The sequence below is a fragment of the Equus caballus genome, chromosome 29 (assembly GCF_041296265.1).
Source record: "Equus caballus isolate H_3958 breed thoroughbred chromosome 29, TB-T2T, whole genome shotgun sequence".
In the NCBI taxonomy this organism is placed as follows: Eukaryota; Metazoa; Chordata; class Mammalia; order Perissodactyla; family Equidae; genus Equus; species Equus caballus.
Genome location: NC_091712.1, coordinates 21,055,512 through 21,078,671, shown reverse-complemented (window position 1 = coordinate 21,078,671; position 23,160 = coordinate 21,055,512). Strand labels below are relative to the sequence as shown.

Here is a 23,160-nt window from a genome sequence, read left to right as displayed (position 1 = left end):
AGAAAGGATTCTATTTAGGGAGAAAGTTGGCTTATTTTTCTAGCTAAATATACATTATTAGTGTATGTGATATGCTTTGAAAAACAACCTTGAACACCTGCCTTTCTGGATGAGAATAAATCACTACAATATGGAAGCCTATGCTTTTTAAGGTGAGTTACTACAAAAACATTTCTCCTGGATATACTCTTAAAGGGTTGTTCAAACCAATGGTTTGTTTCTTTTTTTTCTTTTTTTTTTTTACAGATTAAGAGTTAGTGGAAATGAGATATCACTTATGTTGTTGAGAAGTCATTGCACAACAAAGGATATCTTAACTAATTCAAATTAGTGGGTTATTTTCCTGTTTATTTCATACTGTTGGAGTGTAAGGAGCATGTGTGATAGCAGCCAGGAAATCAGGATTATGAAACTGATGCTGCCACTTGTGTGACCTTGTGTGTGATATTTGAAAACTTTAGGCCTTCATTTCTTCATTTGAAAAATGAGGTTGGAGTAGAAATCTCTCCAGCCCTGTCTAAGGTTCAGTGTCTAACAGTCTTTGATTCTGTGGCCAGCCATGGTGCAGTAAAGAAGTAGCAAAGTGTTTCAGAAACTAGAAGGGCTTCTAGAGGCCTGTTATCTAAATTACTGCCCTCCTGTGCCTCTTGTATTCCCATCCTTTTTGGCCAATTTCATTTGTAAATTAAGAAATGCAGATTAGTTATAATCATACTGTTTGTTATAAATTTGGTCGTCTTTAAGTGGAATGGTGGTAGTTACTGCTTCCATCTGTATAGCTCTGCATGGAGAGTATTTTGCTCCTTTAACTTTGAAAATATGAAGGCTTAAATATACTTTCTTTAGAGCAGTGGTTCTTAATCGTTTTTAGGTTGTGGATTCTTTTCAAAATCCTATAAAGAAAAAGACTCTGCCTAGAAAAATGCATACACAGAATTTAGAATACATTTTGAGCTCAGAGTGTACTCCTGGCTAAGATCTGCTGACTTACACTCAGAGCCTATATTCAGATTTGTTGCTTTGCACCATCTCAGTTCCCTGTCTTTCGTAACAAAGTACCGTTGATGACAAAGATTGTTGTAAGGATTAGCAGTTATGCAAGCAAAGCTCCTGGCTCAGTGTCTGGCATATTGTTGATGTTCAGTAAATAATGGCCAATACCATTGTTATTATTTGTATTATTATTATGGTATTGTTATCATTACCACTACTCTCCAAGTTCTCTGTTTTTGTAATAATGTTTTCTGTGGTGATGAAGTATAGGTACATATCTTTTCTATTCTTAAATTATGAGTCACTGAAATTTTTAGTAAATCTTCACTTTTATTACTTTAAAGTTTAACATTGCAGAGAGAAGAAAACTTTTGTAAGTAGTTTTTCAAGATTCTTATTAGTGCTGTCACCTGACTCATGTTGGAAGTAAGTAAAAATAGTTATAGTCAAGAGGGTTCAATGTTAAGTAGAAGAATCTACAGTTTGACTCTTCTGTTTTACTTTGCTTGTGTGCTCTTGGTTTTATGGTAAACAGAAGAAAGCAAAACCAAAAAGGGAAAGTTAATTCTTCAACAATTAATGATATTGGGTTTGGAAACTACCAAGAGGCCATTGTATTTTGCAGTCTACTCTGTGGACCAAAAAAAAAAATCTCTATCAGTAATAAGTACAACCTATAGAAATATTCATAAATTTTTTTCTGCAAGTCAGACATGATAGCTAGTGCCTTGATTTTTATTAATGCAAACAGGTCATTAGAACAGTCTTGTCCTACTTTAGGAGATAATATGAGGGAAGATTCATTAATTTTATAAGTCTAAGCTTTTACAAAAGCTTAGATTTTATTTTTGAAAAGCTTCTAGTAACTGACAGTTCTGCCTTATATTAAATAAAATAATTCTGGGAAACGTGAAATCTTAGAGTATCCTTATGGTATCCTTTGCTTTCGTTTTATCCCTTTCTTTCTAGTTTCTTTACTCTTTCCTAGCTTTAGTCCTTTGTTATTTCTCATCATAAGATGGCAGTTGTCTTTGTTGCATTTTTTTTCCTGGTATTAATTTGAGGTTCTTGCTATTCCTTTCTTTAAAAAAGCTTTCAGTAGCTTCCTCTTGCCTACTTGATTTCATCCAGTGTACCTAATGTTTTGGTGGTCTAGTAGTTAAGATTCGGCTCTCTCGCCTCTGTAGCTGGGGTTTGTTTCCTGGTCAAGGAACCATACTACTCATTTGTTGATTGTCATACTGTAGCAGCTGTGTGTTGCTATGATGCTGAAAGCTATGCCACTGGTATTTCAAATACCAGCAGGGTCACCCATGGTGGACAGGTTTCAGTGGAGCTTCCAGAAGAAGACAGACCAGGAAGAAGGACCTGGCCACCCACTTCTGAAGACATTGGCCGTGAAAACCCCATGCATAGCGGTAGAGCAGGTCTGATAACAGTGCTGGAAGGTGAGAGCGTGGCACAGAAAGACGGGGCAGGGTTCTGCTCTGCTGTACACAGGGCGCTAGGAGTCGGAATCCACTCATGGGCACTAACAACAAGAAAACCTGTTGTTTGCCAGAGTGTGCCTACTCTGGCCATCGTGTGATCTTTCTCTCCTCACGTTTTACTGTTTCTTCTCTTCCCACTTAGGGAGTAGTCATGCTACTTGTTAGAAAATGCTGCCTTTCACATCTTTCTGTTTTTACTTGCGTTCAGAGTGGATTACACATCAGATTTTTTTTTAATTAATTGATTGCGTTCCAACAAACTTATTTTCCCCCCTTTCATCTACTTTAGTTAAAGCATGACATGTTGTTGATATAATTTTCTCAGAAGGACATACCAGTACAGTTCGGAAAAAACAACCCACAAAACCTTTTCACACTTGAGGAATTGTGTAGGGGAGCATGGGGAATATATTTTCTAGTAAACTGCTTTGCTCTTGGGATTCTTTAATTGCCTTTCGGATAATTTAAGTCCTCCATGTATACCTGCACGGAGGCAGTACTTCTGGGAGCAGACCTACATCAGCTATTCATTTTTTTTTAAGATTGGCACCTGAGCTAACATCTGTTGCCAATCTTCTTTTTTGCTTCTTCCTCTTCTCCCCAAAGCCCGCCAGTATATAGTTGTATATTCTACTTGTAGGTTGTTCTGGTTGTGCTATGTGGGACGCCACCTCAGCATGGCCTGAGGAGCAGGGCCATGTCCTCACCCAGGATCCGAACCTGCGAAACCCTGGGCTGCTGAAGCGGAACGTGTGAACTTAGCCACTCAGCCACGGGGCCAGCTCCCTACATCAGCTGCTGTTATCTAATTTGTGACAAAATATAGCAATTATGAACATTTACGAAATGACTAGAAAGAAAAGTCAAGTTTCTAACCTATCTTTTTAACATCTTTTTTAGCCTGCTCTTGAGGTTCACAGATGATACTTTTGATCCAGAACTTGCAGCAACAATAGGTAAGCCTATGTTTAAAAATTTAATAGAAATGTTGGATATTTTCTTGCCTTCACGCTGTTCTATCTCATTTCCCCTACCGTCCCCTCACCACCCCATTGCTTCCTTGTCTGTCGGAATCTTACTTGTCTTTCAAGGCTTTACTTTGGTGTCATTAAATTTCTGAGCCTTTCTAGATCTCACCAAGCAGAAATAACGTCCTTATCTGTTGTCTCATGGCACTTTGTTCACACTGCTGGTATTGTAATTATCTGTACACACATTTCCTTGATTGTCTTTTATTTTGTATTATGCAATTATTTGAATATTTTTTGTATGCCAGGCACTGTCCTAAGATGTGAGGTTATAATGATGGATAATATAGACTTAGTCTTTATCATCATGGACCTAAAAGTATTACCCAGCAGTAGAGTATGTTAATTTTGTGTTTTTAGCATTTGCTATAGTATCTGGCATATATTTTGAACTCAACGTATTTATTAATATTAGTTGTTAAGTGGGGCTGGCCCCGTGGCCGAGTGGTTAAGTTCGCGCGCTCCGCTGCAGGCGGCCCAGTGTTTCGTCGGTTCGAATCCTGGGCGCGGACATGGCACTGCTCGTCAGACCACGCTGAGGCAGCGTCCCACATGCCACAACTAGAGGAACCCACAACGAAGAATACACAACTATGTACCAGGGGGCTTTGGGGAGAAAAAGGAAAAAATAAAAAAAATCTTTAAAAAAAAAAAAAAAAAAATTAGTTGTTAAGTATTGTTAGGAACAATAATACCTAAATACCATTTTAAAATGAAATTTACATTGCCTGGAAGAGGTTTGCCACGCTAGTTTATTAGAAGATATGAGAAGATAGAGCTGGATATTTTGGTATCACATGTTTAGGGAATAGACGACAATATAAAGGGATCGAGAGACAGCTTGCAGTGGTTGAAAGAGCTGAGTCAGAGCAAGATAGTAGTCTTGGCTCTGCCTCGCACTGGTTGTGAGCTTGAGCAAGTCATTTGCCTTCATTGTCTTCATCTGAATTGACAAGTTTTGGAGAGAATACATTTTTCTTACAGCTCTAAAATTTTATGATCTGATGAGTGGAGCGTGGTAAAGATGATCCTAGCATTAACAGGGAAAATAAAGAGTTTCTGTTAACAGGTTTTGTTTGTTTTTATTTATTGTGTGTCTAGGTTTTTTTTTCCTATTCTTCTTATTGTTAAACAATGTCATTCTTAGGAAAAGTTGTGAAAATAGTATAAAGGATTTCTGTACGTCCTACTCAGATTCCCCAAATGTTAGTATTTATCACATGTGCTTTGTCATTCTCTCTCTACATACACACACGCGATATTCTTGTTTTTCTGAATTGCTTGAGAGTAAATTGCAGACATGATGTCTTTAATCTCTAAATCATGTGTTTTTCCTGAATAAACATAGATGTAATTCTGTATACAGACAGATTTCATCAATTGTCCCACTAATGTCTTATATAGCAAAGGAAAAAGAATTGTTTCTGGTCTAGGATCTAGTCCAGGATCACACTTTGAATTTAGTTATCACTTCTCTTAAGTCTCTTTTAATCTGAACAGTTCTTCAGTCTTTTTTTGTCTTTCATGGCCTTGACATTTTTGAAGAGTACATACAGATCAGTTATTTTGTAGACTATCCATCAATTGCGTTTGTCCAGTGTGTCCTCATAGTTAGATTCAGGTTATGCATTTTTGGCAGGAATTCCACAGAAGTGCTTCTTGGAGCATGGTGTATATTTGTACCATTCCTAGTGATAGGACTTTGGTTACTTAAGGTGATATATGTGACATTTCTCTATTGTAAAGTATCATCCTGTCATTGTAACTAGGTTGGTTGTCAAATGGTGATTTTTCAAATTCCATCGTTCCCATCTACATCTTTTATTTAGCTTTCTGTAAGGAAAAGCTCTTTTTTGTTTCTTTTTATCTGTAATAACTCATGATGCCTCTAAATGTTTAATAAATTATATCAGGCATTCTTTAGCTTTTGTATGACATGTTAACGTGTACAGATTTACTCTTATGTGTGTGAAAGGGAATCATTTAAAACACTAGTAATTCAAAATCCATTTTAATTTGACTTTGGTATATTATTTGTTCCTGTAAAACATTAGTAGTAGAACTTTATTTTTCTCGGACATGCCTGGTAATGGATAGCAAGGAGTAGAAGAATAGTAATTGGCGGGAAAATAAACTTGCCTGGAGTTAAAATTTTACTAAGGGAATGATCTTATATGTAATATAAAGCTGTCTATCTTCATTTCAAATCCAGCTGGAATCTGGGGACTTGCAGAATGACAGATTCTGTTTTGTCCTTATTATTAAAAAGGCTTTGACTGCCTTAAGAACAAATACTAAGATTATGGCGCACTGATGAGGATATACGTAATTTGTTCCCCAAATGGCCCCTGGGTCTTGAAAAGTATCTTTTACATTTAGTCGTCAGATTATTTTCTGCCTTAGGTTATAATCAATATACACATGAATTTTTAAAATAAAAACAATTAGCTCAATTGTTAATGGCGTTTTGTGGAAAATTAGTATTTTACCTCACAATAAAATAGTAAGGAAAGCACACCTTTATCTTTCAGTAATATAGTTTGACGCTCAATTTTCTGTCTTATATAAAATATTCTTTTAAGATAATTTTATTGAATTTTGAGTTTGAAGATGGTACTATAAAGTTGGCATTTTCTTCTTTTGCTTTCTGGCAATTAGCTAATAACAACGAGAGAGGGAAAAACTAAAGCACAAACCCCATATTCCACTAAACTAGAAGATGGCTAAAACCCCAAGCCACAGAAGAGTTGGAATGGCTGCCAAAAACAGTGGAGACTAAGCAGCCTGCACGTGAGACTAAGTAGAGAGAGGATGCCACAGCTGCAGAGCTCTGAGCCGGCAAAGATGCTTCATGAAGTGGAGAGGCCCACCCTGGGGCACAAAACCTAAATCCCTTGTTTGCAAAACCAAAATGGGTTTCTTAAGCTCATGACAGGAGTTTTCCTGCACCTGTTTTGATTCCAAGAAGTTGGGGAGATGAAGCCAAACAAGAAGTCACACAAACCAGCCATTTTTGCTTTTGTCTGTCCAAGTGTAGGGGAGGAAGTGCCTTTGCATTGTGAAAAACCTCAAGGCTGCCTGTCACCGTTGGCTGTTGAGAAGTAAAAAACTAAACAATTCTTATGTAAAATTCTAAGTCAAGACAGAGTTTTGCTGTCCAGAACTGGAGTCACTGTGGCTGCCTGCGTGAACGTCCTACAAATAGCTTGTTCGGGAAAACCTCCCATCATTCAAAGATGAGTTAATCAAAAAGAATCCAGCTCAAGGCCACTACCACCATTCAGGAATCACAAAGGAAGAAAAGAACAGAAAAACAAAGGACAGGTGAAGAATACTCACCAGAAAAAATATTGCTGCAAAGAAGATGAAAATCATGGTGAAATATTTTGCCATGAATTTAAAACCCTTAATGCAAGTGTTTACCAGTGAGAGCACAAAGCAGTGATGTAAGAGGTCAAGGAAGGGGTAGTGTAAGTGCTTGAGAAAATGCAGTGTAAGCTGATTGAGTGGAAAGAAAAAGAAATAAGATAAAAAATAAAATCATTACTGGAACGAAAGGGAAATTGGAAGGATCACAAGGGAAGATAGAAAACAATAGAGGACATAGAACCCGGAAATGGGAAAAGTGGGTAGAATTTACCAAAATGAATAAAAATGTTAATACAAATTAGAGAAAGTGATAGATATGGAAATCAGAAAGGAAATTCATCATTTGCATATTTGAGTCTCAGAAGAAGAAACATAATGAAATGCAACAAGTATTTAAAAATACAATCCAAGATAACATTTCTGACATGAAAGTAAACACATACACAAAATTCTAAGACTGCTTTGACCAGGTTTTTTATTTGTTTATTACATGGGGGTGTTGGGGGAAAAAAAAGGCATTAGATTTCTTTTTCTGCTATGGCAAGGCCGTATGTTGCTACTTAATCAGCTGCATAGATAGAATTGGTTGAAATTTAAGCATGAAAGCTAGATCCTTGTAGAAAATAGGCTAACTTTATATAATCTCATTAAATAGGCAAAAGTTCTTCATGTTAAGATTTTTAATGTACCCTGTTTTATAGATAACCCTTGAATATAAAAAGAGTACTTTATGTAAGACTCTCAAATAAAAAAATCAGAAAATTTAAAACCAGTTCCCCACTTAAGATAGGTTCACAAACTATTTCCTAATCTGTTTGTGAGACTTATAGTTGTTAAAATATGTAAACGTGTTTTTTTGAGGGTTGATAGATTTCAACTAAAGTTAGAGAGATTTTGGCTAATGGTTGCCTTAGATCAGTGATTCTTATCAATTCCTTAATAAGTTTTTTAAAAATACTGATGACTGTGCCCTCATGTTACCTGTGTCTGACTTTAAGGACAGAGACCAAATCTGTTCCATCTGCAAGTTACCTTATAGTTTGGACTTACTTAACAAAAAGATAATTTAATTAAAATGGAAACGAATGAGTTTATATATCTTGTTTAATGTCATGACATAGACTTGTTAAAATATTTAGAAATATGAGAATTCAAAGAAAAATATAGTGATTCTATTCATATAATTTCATTCAATTAAACATTCTAATTGGAATAAAGCAATAAAAATGTCTAGCATTTCTCTGTTTAGAATAATGACAAATGATCTTCATGATATGTAAAGAGTTTCTGCTTTCTATTTTACTTGGAGGTTTTATGAGGAAAAGTTGTGATTTTTTTCATATGCCTTTTCAGCATTGATTGATGGTTGATAGACTTTTTTATACTGAAATGTCCTTGCTTCCATAGATGAGTCTTCACTCAGATCGTTTGACATATTTCTGGATTCTATTGACTAATACTTAATTTAGCTATTTGTATTCCTAAGATAGTCTCTCCTTTTTTGTATTTTTTTAAAATGAGGATTTGGTCTTCAAGTTGTACTGGTTTGTAAAATGAAGGAGTTTTCCATTGTCAACCTACAAAAACAGAAACCAGTGTAAGAGGCAAAGCGGTTATTTGGAATCAAAGAATTGCAGTTCACGAAGTGCAGATTCAGGTAGAAACCCAAATAGTATCCTGATTACAGGAGAGGGGCTCTGGGTTTTTAAGGGAAAAAGGGCGGAAGATGAGCTAAGGTATATTGAAGAGGAGTTCATTGGTGCTGGATGAGGTAAGGCTAGGCTTGTACTTCATGGATTGACTTGTGATTCGGTCATCAGACCAAAGGCTAGACTTGTACTTTGCTGATTGGTTAGCGATTCGGTCATCAGCAAGTCTAATTTGATTGGTCCTTACAAACAGGATATTCTTGTTGTCTGGCCGTGTGCCCAGTTGTGCAAGCAGCGTGGGATAGGTAGAGGAGAGACCGAAGAAATGACCTGGAGACGGCATGAGAGACATATGGGCTTACTGAGATTTACGTACGAGGAGTGTCCACTGGCGGCCGGCTGGGCAGCACTGTGTGCCGCTACTGCGCGCAGGGAGGAGGCTGCTTATCTGGGCAGGGGGCACAAAGGCTGTGCTCGCCAAGAAGGGCTGTGTCTGGTACAGCCAGCGTTCCCAGGAACAGTAGCTCATGTGGAGGGGCTCTGTGCTCCTTTAAGACATGATGTTCTTTGAGTGAGATAAGGTAAGATCCAGGTTGTCCAGGCCCTGGATCGTTACAAATCCCAGCAGCTAGGCGTCTGGCCCAGGTGGTTGGCGTTCTGCCAACAGCGGACCAGAAGGACACAAGGTTGTAATGGGGCATGCGGGTTATTGCCGAGCAAGCAAGGCCCAGGCCCTCCGCTTGTCCTCATGGACTTCTTGGAATGTTGATGGTTTGGCCTGGTTTGGAAGATAAAGAAAACAAGACATACAAGGCAATCCCTCTGAAATGGCTGCTCCAGCTCTATTTTAACACAGCTCCACTCAAGTCATCTTTTACACCATCTTTTTAAGTTGTCTTTACTCACTTAAATAGTATTGGAGTTACCTGTTCCGTGAAGGCTACATTTTACCTGAGTCAATCTGATCCTTGTTCCCTTCTTACCATTCCAACCTCTTCAAGTTTTCTGTTTCTTAGGACAGCCTTGGGAGTGTAACTAGGAAAGCATGCCAAGTTCTCTCTTAAGCCGGTTGCACATAATATTCTTTTAAACTCTTCATTATCTGTGCCTCTGTTCCTCTCTCATTTCTAAACTTGTGTATTTTTGTAGTCTGCCTTTTCCTAAGGAATGTATTTTATTGTTTGAGGAATTGCTTTATTTTTTTCCTCTGTCTGCTTCCTACTTTGCTTTTGGTTTATTTTGTTAGTTTAAGATGAGAATTAAGTTCCCTTCTTTTTAGCCTTTATTTAATAAAGATGTCCTCTAAGAACAAATTTTACTATGTCCCATAGGTTTTGGCGTGGTGTGTTTCTTTTTCATTGCTCTCTGCATAGTTTATATTTTCAGTTTTGCTTTCCTCTTTGGACATTTGAAATCTTTGATTTAAGAATGTGTTTCTTAATTTCCAGGCCTTTCTTTGGTTATTGTTTTATTTCTTATTCATTGGATAATGATTCCCATTTGGACTAAGACCGCCCACCCCTCTGCCAGTCTCCTGTCTATCAGCTGGAGTTGAGTTGGAGCCTTGGAATTCAGCCTGCTTCTGACAAGACTTTCCCTACACCCCTCTTTCTTCTCCAGATCTTTTCATCTTGCTTTTGCTATCTGCCACAAGACCAGCAGACATCACACAGTTTTTCCCCTCTTTAGGTAGTCACCACAAAAGTCCTGGCCTCCCACGTTAGTCTTTATCCTCCAGATTCTAATCTTGATAAGGTTTTGTACATCTTCTTTTCTCACTCCCAGCTCCCACTCCTTGTCAACTCTTGAAATGTGTTTACTCTGTCCTCTGGGGTAGCAGAGCACTTAGTGTGTTTTATTATTAGTATTTTAAAGTTGTTTATAAACTCAGATTTGGGGGTCTAGTTCTTTGTAATCTTGTTCTCGATTGGCTCTTTGAAGCTTTTATAGTATCTCTCTTGGTGCCTCCTCTGATGTCCTCCACCCACAGCCCTCCCCCCCGAAAAATAACTAAAAAGCAGGTGAAGCAGGAATTTTTATATCCTTAATGAGAAGAGGAAAATTGACTTAAAGAGGTTAAGGTTTTGCCTATCGAGACTAGTAAAAGAGTTGAGACTAAACCCAGCTTCCCAACTTCTAACTTGGTATTCTTTTAATGACATCACAGTAATACAATTCAGCAATAAAAAGGATCAGACAGATTTGAACAGAATGCCAAAAATGCTAAACATAAGGGGGAAGGAGCAAAATTAAATATATCGATTAATTAAATATGAATGGGTCCAATTCCAATAATTCACGTTGTCAGATGGAGTTGAAAGGAAATTAAAACAAATAAGGAAAGGTTGAAAATAAAGAGATAGGCCAGGCAGATGCAAACAAGACAAAAGCAAAGGTGGTACTATAATGTAAGTTAAGGTGGACTTTAAGGTTAATATACTGGAAAGGATAAAATAGGGTAGTACATACTGATGAAAGGCCCAAGTAATCCACAGAGCAGCTGTAACGTTTATAAACGAGTAAGCATTGAACATAAAAGCTATATATAAAAGCAAAATCTGTTCAAACACGAGAGAAGAATTGGATGAAAATACAGTTATATTAGAAGATTTGTTCTCTCTTTCATAGTTAGATAGACGCAAATAAGACCATAGAGAAATAGAATAATACAATCAACAAACCTTTTGAATAAAGAACTCATTTCTTTCAAAACCCATGGAACAGTTTTACAAAATCAATCTTGGACTTGGTAGCAAAGTAAACCTTAAATTGGAAAGAAGCAGAACTTTTACAATACATGTTCTCTGATAATTTATTCTTTCAGAAGGTGTGTTTGATCCGTTGCGTTCCTAGCATATGAGTTGATAAGCAGTATCTTAAAAAATATATATCGTATAGTAAAATTGACTTTTTTTGGGTATGTTGTTCTTTGGATTTTAACCTAAGTATTATAACAAATGTGAATGGTCATTTTATCACCACCACAATCAGAATACCAGCCAGTTCCATGATCCCAAAAGCTACCGAGTGCTATCCTATTTTAGTTAGACTTTTTCCCCGCCTCTAACTGCTGGCAACCACTGGTCAGTCTTTATCGCTTTACTTTGTGAGAATGTCCTGTAAGTGGAGTGATGAAGTTTGTAACCTTTTCTGACTGAGGTTTTTCACTAAGCGTAATGCCTTTGAGCTGCATCAAGTTGTTGTGTGTCAATAGTTTATTCCTTTTAATTGCTGGGTTGTATTCCGTTGTGTGGATGTTTCAGAGTTGGTTTATCCATCCACCCATTGTAGAACATTTGGGTTGTTTCCAGTTTTTGATGGTTATGAATAGACCTGTTATAAACATTCAGGTACCAGATATTGTATGAATGTTAATTTTTATTTCTCTGGAGTAAATACCCAGTAATGGGATTGCTGGATCATATGGTAAATGCATGTTGAACTTTGGAAAACAGTTTGTCTATTTTTGAGTAAAGGTATCACTTTACATTTCCCCTAGCAGTATATGAAAGTTCCTGTTCTTTGACATCCTCACCTGTTATACTTAGTGTGATCAGACTTTCACATTTTAGCCATTCTAATAGATGTGTATTGGTTATCTCATGATGGTTTAATTCACATTCTCTAATGATATTGAGCATCTTTTAGATTTCTTATTGGCTATCCATATATATTTTTGTGTGTGTGGGGGGGGTGTCTGTATGAAGTGTCTAAGTCTTTTGTTCGTTTTTTAATTGGGTTTTTTCTTACTGTTGAATTTTGAGAGTTCTTTATATATTCTGCATAGAAGTCTTTTATTAGATGATATGTGCTTTGCAAATATTTTCTTCTTAGTCTGTGGCTCCTTTTCTCATTCTCTTAACAGTTTATTTCTAAGAGCAGAGGTTTTTTTATTTTGATGAAATCCAGTTTATCAGTTTTTTCTTTTATGGATGATGATTTTAGTGTTGTATCTTTTTTTTTTTTTTAAAGATTTTATTTTTTCCTTTTTCTCCCCAAAGCCCCCCGGTACATAGTTGTGTATTCTTTGTTGTGGGTTCTTCTAGTTGTGGCACGTGGGACGCTGCCTCAGCGTGGTCTGATGAGCAGTGCCATGTCCGCGCCCAGGATTCGAACCAACGAAACACTGGGCCGCCTGCAGCGGAGCGCGCGAACTTAACCACTCAGCCACGGGGCCAGCCCCCTTAGTGTTGTATCTTTTACTTAACAGAAGGTTGCAATGATTTTCTCCTATGTTTTTCTCTAGGAGTTTTATCAATTTGTGTGTTACATTAGGTCTGTGATTCATTTTGGATTAATTTTTGGATACACTGTGACATATATAGATTGAAGGTTTTTTCTCTTTTCTTTCTTTTCTTTTTTTTGCTTATGGATATTCAGTTGTTCCAACACCATCAGTTGAAAAGATTTTCTTTTCTGCACTGAAAAGCTTTTGCACCTTTATAAAAATGTGAGTTGTCCCTGTAAGTGTGAGTCTGTTTCTGGACTCTATTCTCTTCCATTTATCTGTTTGTCTTTATGTCAGTACCTCACTGTCTTGATTTTTGTAGTTTTATAATCAGTCTGGCAGTCATACATTGTTAGTCTATCAACTTTGTATTTTTCAAAGTTGTTTTGGCTGTTCTAGTTTCTTTACATTTCCTGATAATTTTAGAATGAGCTGTTGATTTAAAAATAAAGGCCTGCTAGGATTTTGGTAGAGATTGCATTGTATCCCTTTAGATCAATTTGGGGAGAATTAACTCTTAACAATATTGAGTCTTCATTATGTCTCTTCATTCATTTAGGTCTCTTAAAATTTCTCTCGCAGTGGTTATATGTCTTTCATATCTCTTGTCAGATTTTAGCCTTAAGTATTTCATGAATTTTTATGTAAAATGGTATTTAAAATTTTTGTTGAAATTTCTCTTTGTTTATTGCTAATATGGTGAAATACACTTGTTTTTTTAAATGCTTATTTTGTATCCTCCAATCCTTGCTAAACTTTCTTGTTAGTTCTAGGAGCTTTTTTTTATCCTGTAGATTCCATTGGATTTCTACATTCTTCCTTTCCAATCTGGATTCCTTTTATTTCTTGTATTATTGCCTTTGGTAAAAATCTCCAGTATGATGTTGAATAGAAGTCATAAGAGCTGATATCCTTCTTTTTTCTGAATATTAAGGGGAAAGCATTCAGTCTTTTACCGTTAAGTATGATGTTAGCTATAGTTTTCCTTAGATGCTCTTTATCAGGTTGAGGAAGTTCCCTTCTATTTCTAGTTTGCTGAGAGGCTTTATCAGGAATGCATGTAGGATTTTGTTAAATGCATTTTTCTGCATCTGTTTAGATGATTTTATGAAGTTTGTTTTTTAGTTTGGTATAGCAAAGTCCACAGTGATGTTTTTCAATGTTAAATCAACCTTTTGTTTCTGAGGTAAACCCACTTGGTTGTGATGTGTTGTTCTGTTATACATATTTGGATTAGTTATCAAATTTTGTTTAGCATTTTCCTCTATGTGCTTGGGGACTCTTAGTTTGTAGTTTTCATTAACTGTAATGTCTTTGTCTGGTTTCAGTATCATGATAATGTAGAACTCATAGAATGACTAAGGAAGTACTCACTTCTCTTCAGTTTCCTGGAAGAGTTTGTTTAGAATGGATTATTGTTTAAATATTTAGTGGAATTCACTCTGGGCGTAGAGTTTTTTCATGGAAAAGATTTTAACCTCAGATTTGGTTTCTTTAATAGATATAGGACACTCTAGTTATCTATCCATCTATTTATTTATTTACTTTTTGGTGAGGAAGATTGGCCCTGAGCTAACATCTGTTGCCAGTCTGCTTCTTTTTGCTTGAGTAAGATTTTTGCTGAGCTGACATCTGTGCCAGTCTTCCTCTTATTTTTTATGCAGGACACCGCCACAGCACCACTTGATGAGCTGATGAGCAGTGTGTAGGTCCTGCGTCTGAGACCTGAACCTGCAAACCCTGGGCCACTGAAGTGGAGTGTGTGAACTTAATCACTATGCCACTTGGCTGGCCCCTGGATTTTTTTTTAATATATGTTCTGCCAGTCTCTGACTTGATTGGACAGTTTAATCTACTTAATTTAATGTAATTATTGATAAGAATTTACTGCCAACATTTTGCTATTTGTTGTCAGTATGTCTTATAGAGTTTTTGTCCCTCATTCCCTCCATTATTGCCTTCTTTTGTGTTTAGTTGATTTTTCATAGTGACATGCTTTGATTCTCTTTTGTATATATTCTATAGGTATTTTCTTTGTTTCTATTTCTTTTTGAGTCAATTCTGGTAACTTTTAATCTTTCAAGGAAGTTGATATTTCATCTGAGTTGTCAGACTTATTGGCATAAACTTGTTCATGACATTCCCTCGTTATCCTTTTAACCTCTGTACAATTATAAATGATGTGATCTTTCTCATTCTTTAAAATGGTACTTTTTGTCTTCTCTGATTCTCCTGTTCAGTTTGGCTAGAAGTTTATCAGTTTTATTAATTTTCTTTATAGAACCAGCTTTTTGTTTCATTGATTTTTTAAAAATTGTTTTACAGATTTGATTTTATCAATTTCTGATTTGAATTTTTATTATTTCCATTCTTCTGCTTGCTTTGGATTTAATTTGTCTGTGTTCTTAAATGGTTGGAAGTTGAGGTCATTGATTTGAGATCATTTTTTCTTTTCTAATATGGGCCTTTAGTGCTATAAATTTTCCCATCAGTGTTGCTTTAGTGACATCCCACAAATTTTGATACGTTGTATTTTTCTTTTCATTCAAAATACTTTAAAATACTTCCTAATTTCCCTTGGAGCAATTTGATTATGATGTCCCTTAGTATAGTTTTCTTCATGCTTCTGTGTTTGGGGTTCATCAAGCTTTGTTTTAAATCTATGAGTTTATCCTTTTTGTTAATTTTGAAAATTCGGAGCCGACCCCACCATTATTTCTTTAGATATATCTTTTGTCCCCCTTTCTTCTCTCTTTTCTCTTTTGTCGTCTACATTTGCTTGCATATTAGACTGCTTGAAGTTGTCCCACAGATCACTGATGCTTTCTCATTTTCTTTGATTCTCTTCTCTCTGTTTCCTTTTTGGTAGTTTCTATTGCTGTTCACATTCACTGACATTTTCTTCTGCAATATCTAAGTCTGCTGTTAATCCCATCCTGTGTATTTTTCATCTGAGACATTATCATTTTCATCTCTAGATGTTTGATATGGGTCTTTTTATTCTCTTTCATGTTTACTTAACTTTGTGAGCATGTGGCATATACAGTTATAAATGTTTTTAATGTCCTTGTTTGCTAATTCTAACATCTTTGTTAGGTTTGAATCAGTTTCTATTGATTGCTTTTTCTCCTTTTGACAAGGCAGATGATTCCATTGATGTGCTCTGGTTTCTCATTCACAAGTATCTCTTTATCATATTATTGATATTATCTTTGGTAAGTTTTCATGTTCCACTTCTTGTTTTAAAGGTCTTAGTGATTATATTATCTAGTTTTAACTAAAATGACCTTTATAAAATAGGCAAGAGTGCCTAAAAAAGATTCCTACAAAGAAATTGAATTAAATATTGTATTAAAAATGCAAGCCCAAATGAACAGCAAGGAAACAGCTGAAATGATAATTCTTCAGTGTGATGATGTGATTTATAATAAGAAATATATGGTTCTTGACACAGAGCTCCTAAGACCCTTGGAATTTCTTAGCTGATAAGAGCAATAAAGATGTCTTTTGTTTTTCGTAACAAGCCTTTTGACCACACCTGACTTTATGTTAATGCAGTGAATTCTAGAAAGCCCCAAGGATGGAGACTGGTTGCCAGGAGAACCAACCATGTGATTCGAAGATTGGAACTTTCAGTCCCACCCCGCCTCCCCCAACTCTGGGGAGGGAGGAGGGGCTGGAGATTTTGTTCAGTCACCAAAGGTGAATGATTTAATCAGTCATCCTATGTAGTGATGGTTCCATAAATATATGAAACCATGGGTTTGGAGAGTTCTGTGTTGGCCAACATGTGGAGGTGCTGGGAGAGTGGTGCTCTTGGAGAGGCCATGGAAGCTCTTGCCCTACGCATCTCTTATCTGGCTGTTCCTGGGTTATATCCTTTCCGTGAGCTACTATCATAAGTTAACCAAATCAAGGAGGGGTTTCTGGGAACCTCTGATTTATAGCCGATTTGTCGGAAGCACAGATAATAAGCTGGACGTTGACTGGTGTCTGAAATGGGGGATGCAGCAGTCTTTGAGCCCTTGGGATCTGACTCTGACTCCAGGCAGATGGTGTCCGAACTGAGTCGAATTGTAGCACACCCAGCTGGTGTCCCTGCAGAGTCAGAGAATAGCTTGTTATGAGAAAAACCTCCACATATCTGGTCACAGAAGTGCTCAGTGCTGTAGTACAGCAGAGGAGAAACACAGGGCTATTTTCTCCTAAGCATTATGCTTCTATCCTGAGCTCCTAGTCATCCACATGAGGAGGTTGAAAAGGCAGTTTAGTCAAATCTAGTAAGAAGTTGGCAAAATCAGATTTATCAAAAAGATTGCCACTGTTGCCACCATTAAAGACAAATTTAACAGTCACTTGCAAAACAGAAGAACTAGGCTTGGTGAAGAAGCAGTTTGAGCCTATGGGAGTTACAGAGCACAGTGTCTGCACATGAGATTCACCAGAGGAGCCAAGAGAAGATTAATGGAGACTTGAGGGGTCTGAATCCACATGGGGTGCCCTTTCAGGCTAGCTGTGTCTGTTAGCTTTGCTGATAGGACTCCGGTGGGCAGTGTTCCCCGAAGGTGTTACCTGTAACTTTCAGATCGAATATAGTCTCTGAAAAACCTTCAGAATTTAACCATAGAGTATGCATGACAGGCTGTCTCTATATAGTGTCTACCATTGGCCTTCATTTAATACCAGCACCAAGTCAGAACCATTTCCCTCATCTGAATTTTCTCAGGTTTTGGTATTTTTTTAAAGCAATATTAATAGAATAAATAATTTCATTTTTATATAGATAGTGTGGCATAATATATTTTTATCTAGACCCAGTGAATACACGATTATTTAATATATGGGATTTTTTGTTTGTTTGGCTGCAAAGAAACTTTATACTTAAATTTTCCTTGGACTGTGTAATCAGACTGGCCTTTAACTAGATTGCCCATCATTTGAGGCATGGCTTTATCAACTCCTTTATCACCTTAGCCCAAAACAACCAACCATTTTTTTTCAATCTTTGGCGTATAGAAAGACCTGGCATAATGCACATTTTGAAATGCATTTTTATTGCCTAATTTGTGTATGTCATGGATCACCAGAAATCATCCAAAAATTACTAATATATTTTCATATTGGTGACAGGTGTTCTGTTAAGTGTTTCGTATATGTGGGTGCTGTTCATCTTAGTTGGGGCTGTTGTGAATTTATTGTGACAAGCTAATAAGATCTTTTGAAAATTTCTTTCCAAGCGTCTTGAGCTGATGTTTTCCCTCTGGCTAGTGGGATAGACTGCCGTTATTTTTGATACTCTTTAAAGACATGTGGGCAGTTACTGTTCATTTAAGCCAGATGGCATGTGTCAACTCCTTTTCCTGGAAAGGAAGAGGGTTTTTTCGGGCTGCTGTAGTAAAACTTTATGTGACTTCTTATGAAACTCTTCTCTTTAGATAAATTAGTACTTACGGAAGATTTTCATCGAACTTTGAGCATCCCTCCTGCACTTAGGAAGATTCTTAGAGGGTTGGGCACAGAGGTTTTGTGTGTAAATTCTCATTTTGCCATTGTGCAGTAGAAGTGATCATTGATAAGGTTATGTAAAACTAATACTGTATTTTAGGATATAAAACAAAGAATTCCTAAGAAAAGAAGTGAGTGGCCCTTTTATATTTTTCCAATTCTGCAAGTTCCCTATGGTCCGAATCTGAGTTAGGAGATTGGCTGACTGTGGACAACACTCAATATAGTGTATAGATGCTTAGGGAGCCCGTGAAAACTGCCCTGATCCACAGTCAGCCATGGGTAGTCTTCTCTATATTAACACCATGAATTCTAGCTTGTGGCTTTTAATGTGCATATTCAGTCACCACCTTACATTGAATTTTATTTTTTCAATAAAATTTTTATTTTTTCAAGAAGTGCAGGTAGGTGAGTGTTTGAATCCTATAAGCATTTGGTTTTCGTTTATGCTGATTAAGTCCTAAGCTGCTGAACTTTAGTGACACTTTTTCTTTTATCTTCACATTTATAACTCAAAGAATTTGGGGTATGAATTTGGGCATTTGATCAAGTGGTTTTTTGATTTTCTGGTTTTCTTGGTAATTGATCTTAAAAGTACATTTTATTGGGATTCTTATCAAAATTTTCATTTTTTCAAGGTGTTGACTTTAAGGTGAAAACAATTTCAGTGGATGGAAATAAGGCAAAACTTGCAATATGGGTAAGAATTTTTTAAATGTATTTTGTATAAATATTAAATACATACTTTTTAAAGAAGGAGAAATTGATATGTGAAGTGTTCTAGAGGTGAACAATTTGTATTAATTAACTTTTGGGAGATTTGATGTTGATTAAAGGGTGGCAATAAATAGTTATTTATTATAATTGTGTAATTAGGCAAAGATTTGTTTTACTTAAATTTTAAAAATATATAATTCCTTCAGAATATTTAAAAACAGAACAAAGGATAAAAAGTCATGTTGTCTGCTAGAGAGAAGCATTGTTATTGAATGTGTTCCTTTAAGGTTCTAAAAAGACAACCTAGGCTGAACTAATGCTAAAGGCAGTTGTTGGGGAGAAGGGGAATGAAGTGGTACTTAGAAAAAACAATGTACTTTTCATATTTGTGAGTATAAATATTTATAAAATTTGAGTTTGCCAACTTTGGGTTTGTTTTTAATACTGATGCCCAGTCTTTGATTATTGGCTTCTTCTCATTTGCCTGTGAACCCAGCCATTCTGAGCCACGTTGCTCTGCTAACTAGACCTCTTCATGGTCATGCTGATCAGGTTGCATTACCTGTCAAAACGTCCAAGATGTCTGTACTGTCTGGTCATCTCTCTCTCTCTCCTATCTACCTACCTACCTATCTACCTACCTATCTGTGTCTCTCTATCTAAATAGGATTGCTAATATAGTAATTATGTAACGTTTAATTTATAAAAATATACTACTTTGTATATCTAATTCCCACATATACTATGATAAATATATAAATATATTTTAATAACATAATAATATTAGAATTGGTCAGCAGTCATCAAATTGAGACATACGTCAGCATGGTGGTTAAATAGTGCTGCCTGGGCATCAGTTACAGATTGGAACAGCGAATGTTCATGATCTCATTCATCTTCCTGGCAGTCTTTGAATGGTATGCTGTTTGTAACATACATTTTATCCTAAATAATGAGTAACTATGTAAGTGTGTCTAATGTTTTTCTAATTTTTTTCTAACATACAGTGCTTTACATGATTGGGAGCCTATTTGCCCTCCCTCAGATATGTTTAATATCAATCAGAACAGTCGCGTCTAACAGAGAACAGTTTGGAAAATGTTAGACTAGGCCGTAGTAAAATATATTGAACAGTTTAAGAATGCTGACTTCCTTCTGTCCTAAAATGGAGGCCTGATTTTCCACGTCACCTCTTTCTGCCCTTGCTACTACTTTGTGAAATACAAGATTAGACTAGGATCTGAGGCTTCATGTTCACCTTGAGTTCTTTCTTTCATGTGAGAGGTTTTTTGTTTATTTTTAATTTACTCTCTAGTTCCTGCCTAATAAAAAGGCTGGCAGGTATTATTGAAGTGATATCTTTATTATATATGTGTGAATATTTTTTAAATGAGAAGTTTCTCCCTGACTATGAGGATAATACACGTTCGTTCTAAAAAGCATAATTGAAACAATAAGAAATTAATAGAGAAGAAAGTTCATCTTTAACCAATGTATACATTTTAGTGAACAGTCTTTAAAATAGCTAGGCACATGCATACTGTTACACACGTGTGCATCTACAGTTTTCCAAAGGAAAGGATTACATCTTATGTTTTTTCACCTGTTTGTGTCCCGCGCTACCCCCCTCCATCTACACTGTACATTTTTCTGTCAGTGAATTTAGAGGTACATCAGTTTAAATGGCCACCTGTATTCCATCTTACGGCTATACCTTACTTTTGTCAAACCTTAGTGACAGATAGTTACATCATTTTTAGTTTTTCACAAAGATCAACAGTGCTCTGAGTATCGTAATGTATGCATCTGTGTGTACTTGTCCAGTTACTTTCAGATGTATACCTAAAAGTAGAATTGTTGGCTCAAAGAATGTGAAGATTTAACATTGATTCATATGAAAAAGGTCTTTTGGACTGTATATTGCCAATCTTTCTCATTTTTGCCTCTCTGAGTAGTAATTGTTTACAAATATTTGCATTTCTTTTGATTAGTGAGGTTTTTTCTCTCACATTGTTTATTGATTATAGTTTAATGAATTTTCTTTTTTTGTACTTTGCCCATTCTATATTAGCAGCCATCTTTTTCATGATTAAGGTCTTTATATAATAAATATACTACCTTTTTGTCATATGCTACATTTTTTTCCACTCTGTCATTTGTCTTTAAAATCTTATTTAAGGTGAATATGTGTTAATGTTCTTATGTGTGTATGTAATACTAACTCTTTCATGTGCTGCGTATGTTTTTTCCCGTTCCATACAGATTTCTTTTTGTCATTTACCTTTAAATCTCATTGAGGATGAGTGTGTGTGTATGGAGTTGAGGGGATGAGGGGGAGAGAGATTTTTGCCATACCAAGGTTTTGGTATTTATTTAGTCGGGTCAGGTATTTTCTTCATGCATCTGGGTGTCGTGTCGTATTTAGGAAGGCCTTCTCGCTCAGTATTAGAAGTGTGAGTCCATTGTTTCCTCTGATTTGTCTAGTTTTATTTATATAAATGAGATCAATTCCTCTCCCACTTGGAAGCTCCTGGGATTGAATAGAATCATCAAGCGCAGCCCCGGCCCACGGCCTCCATCAAGTGCTGCTTGCTCATCCTGACCTGCTTGGCACCTCGGAGGCGGCTTTTCTCCACAGCCTTGCCTCACCTCCGCTCCCCACCTTCTGTTATTTAGCCTTTCTAGATCCTTTCTAGCCCTTCATACATCTCTGCCTTCAATAATCTCTTTTCTTTTCCCACCAGAAAATAAAACCACAGGGTAAAGATAATCAGCTCTGCCTCTTGTATCTCACAAAGATGTCATTACACTTACTGTATATTCCTGTTTTGAAAACAAACACAAGCAAAAATCTAATTTCTGACTATTTAAGTGCTGTAAGTTTTGTAGTTGTTATAAATCCTGATCCAATATTATCGCACAGGGCTTTTTGCCCAGATTATTGTACCTATTTAAACATTTTTATAAGTGAATCAAAAAATGTCAAGACTTTAAACATCTGGCCTAATTTAATATTCACATGTAAAGTGTCAAAATCACGTGTAATATTTTAACATTAAAACATTTTTTGATACAGTCTTTACTTGTAAAACATTGGGTTTTGTGGCTATTTTCACAGGAATTACAGTTGTGATTTTTATTTGTGTTTCATCAAGGCACTTATTGAATTTGATCTCAATGAAGACCAAAGGGAACAAAATTCGTACTCAAATGCTTTCTGCTAGTTCTGGAAATTAATTTATTAAAGAGTAGATATTTTCCTTATGCAAATACAGTGACTTTCTTCTCTGTTATAGCAAAAAGTTTTGGGATTAAAATATTTCATTGTCCTAACCTATGTTGTATTACCAGAATTATAGTCTGCTTTAGATAGCAAGTCCACTTCAATTTTGTAGTTTTTAATTTATATTATTGTTTTTGAAAAGTTGAGTAAATATGCAAATAGAATAATTTTAAATATCAGAGGCAGGTTTTTTTAAGAAACTTTGATGCAAAGAGAATTTTCATAAAGAGAAATCATTTTTTTAATCACATAAATCTTTCTGTTTAGAAAGTTTAATTTTAATTTTATTATTTTTTCATTTCAACATGGCAAGGGTGGGGCAACAGTTTCTGTGGTGGTGAGAATCTGGAACAAGGACAGTTTGCATAAGCAGGCTTATCCTGTGCAAGAGTAATGGAGGTGCAAACTGGTTTATGCTGAACGTTGTTTTCCTCTTCAGTTTCTCTTCTAGGGCTATTAATTACCTCAGACACTCTCTACCTGTTGTTCTTGTTTTAAAGTTTTCTCTACTTTGGCCAGGCAAAGAAACTAGGTGTTGTTGGAGCCTGTCACTACTAGTTTGAAATTCCTCTCCAATCTTATAAACCTCTTAGAGGTTATTAACACTTGTTATATCTAAAGGAGCTTCTGCTTGTCCCGTTGCTGAACTCGCATTTGCAGCCATGGGACTGGTAGTTAAGGTGATGTTTGATGCACATCTTTACTTTTCTGCAGGTTACTTTACATTAACAGACTGCAAACTTTTTTCTTAAAAGGCAGGATAGTAAATATTTAGTCCAGCCCTAAAAAAGGCCATATGGCAATGCATAAGCAGATGGGCCTGGCTGTGTTCTGCTAAAACTTTCCTTCATAAAACTTTACATAATAAAACAGGTGGTGGGCTGAGGCAATAGTTTGC

The 23,160-nt window shown here is 36.2% G+C and overlaps 1 protein-coding gene across 2 annotated transcripts in view; it reads left to right on the top strand.

Annotated features, from left to right (window-relative positions):
• RAB18 (RAB18, member RAS oncogene family) overlaps positions 1 to 23,160 on the top strand; it is a 37,510-nt gene that overhangs the window by 3,750 nt on the left and 10,600 nt on the right. For both annotated transcript variants that reach the window (NM_001308960.1, XM_023631885.2), the window contains 2 exon segments: positions 3,384 to 3,439; positions 18,901 to 18,962. In NM_001308960.1, the coding sequence (NP_001295889.1) occupies positions 3,384 to 3,439; positions 18,901 to 18,962 (118 nt within the window).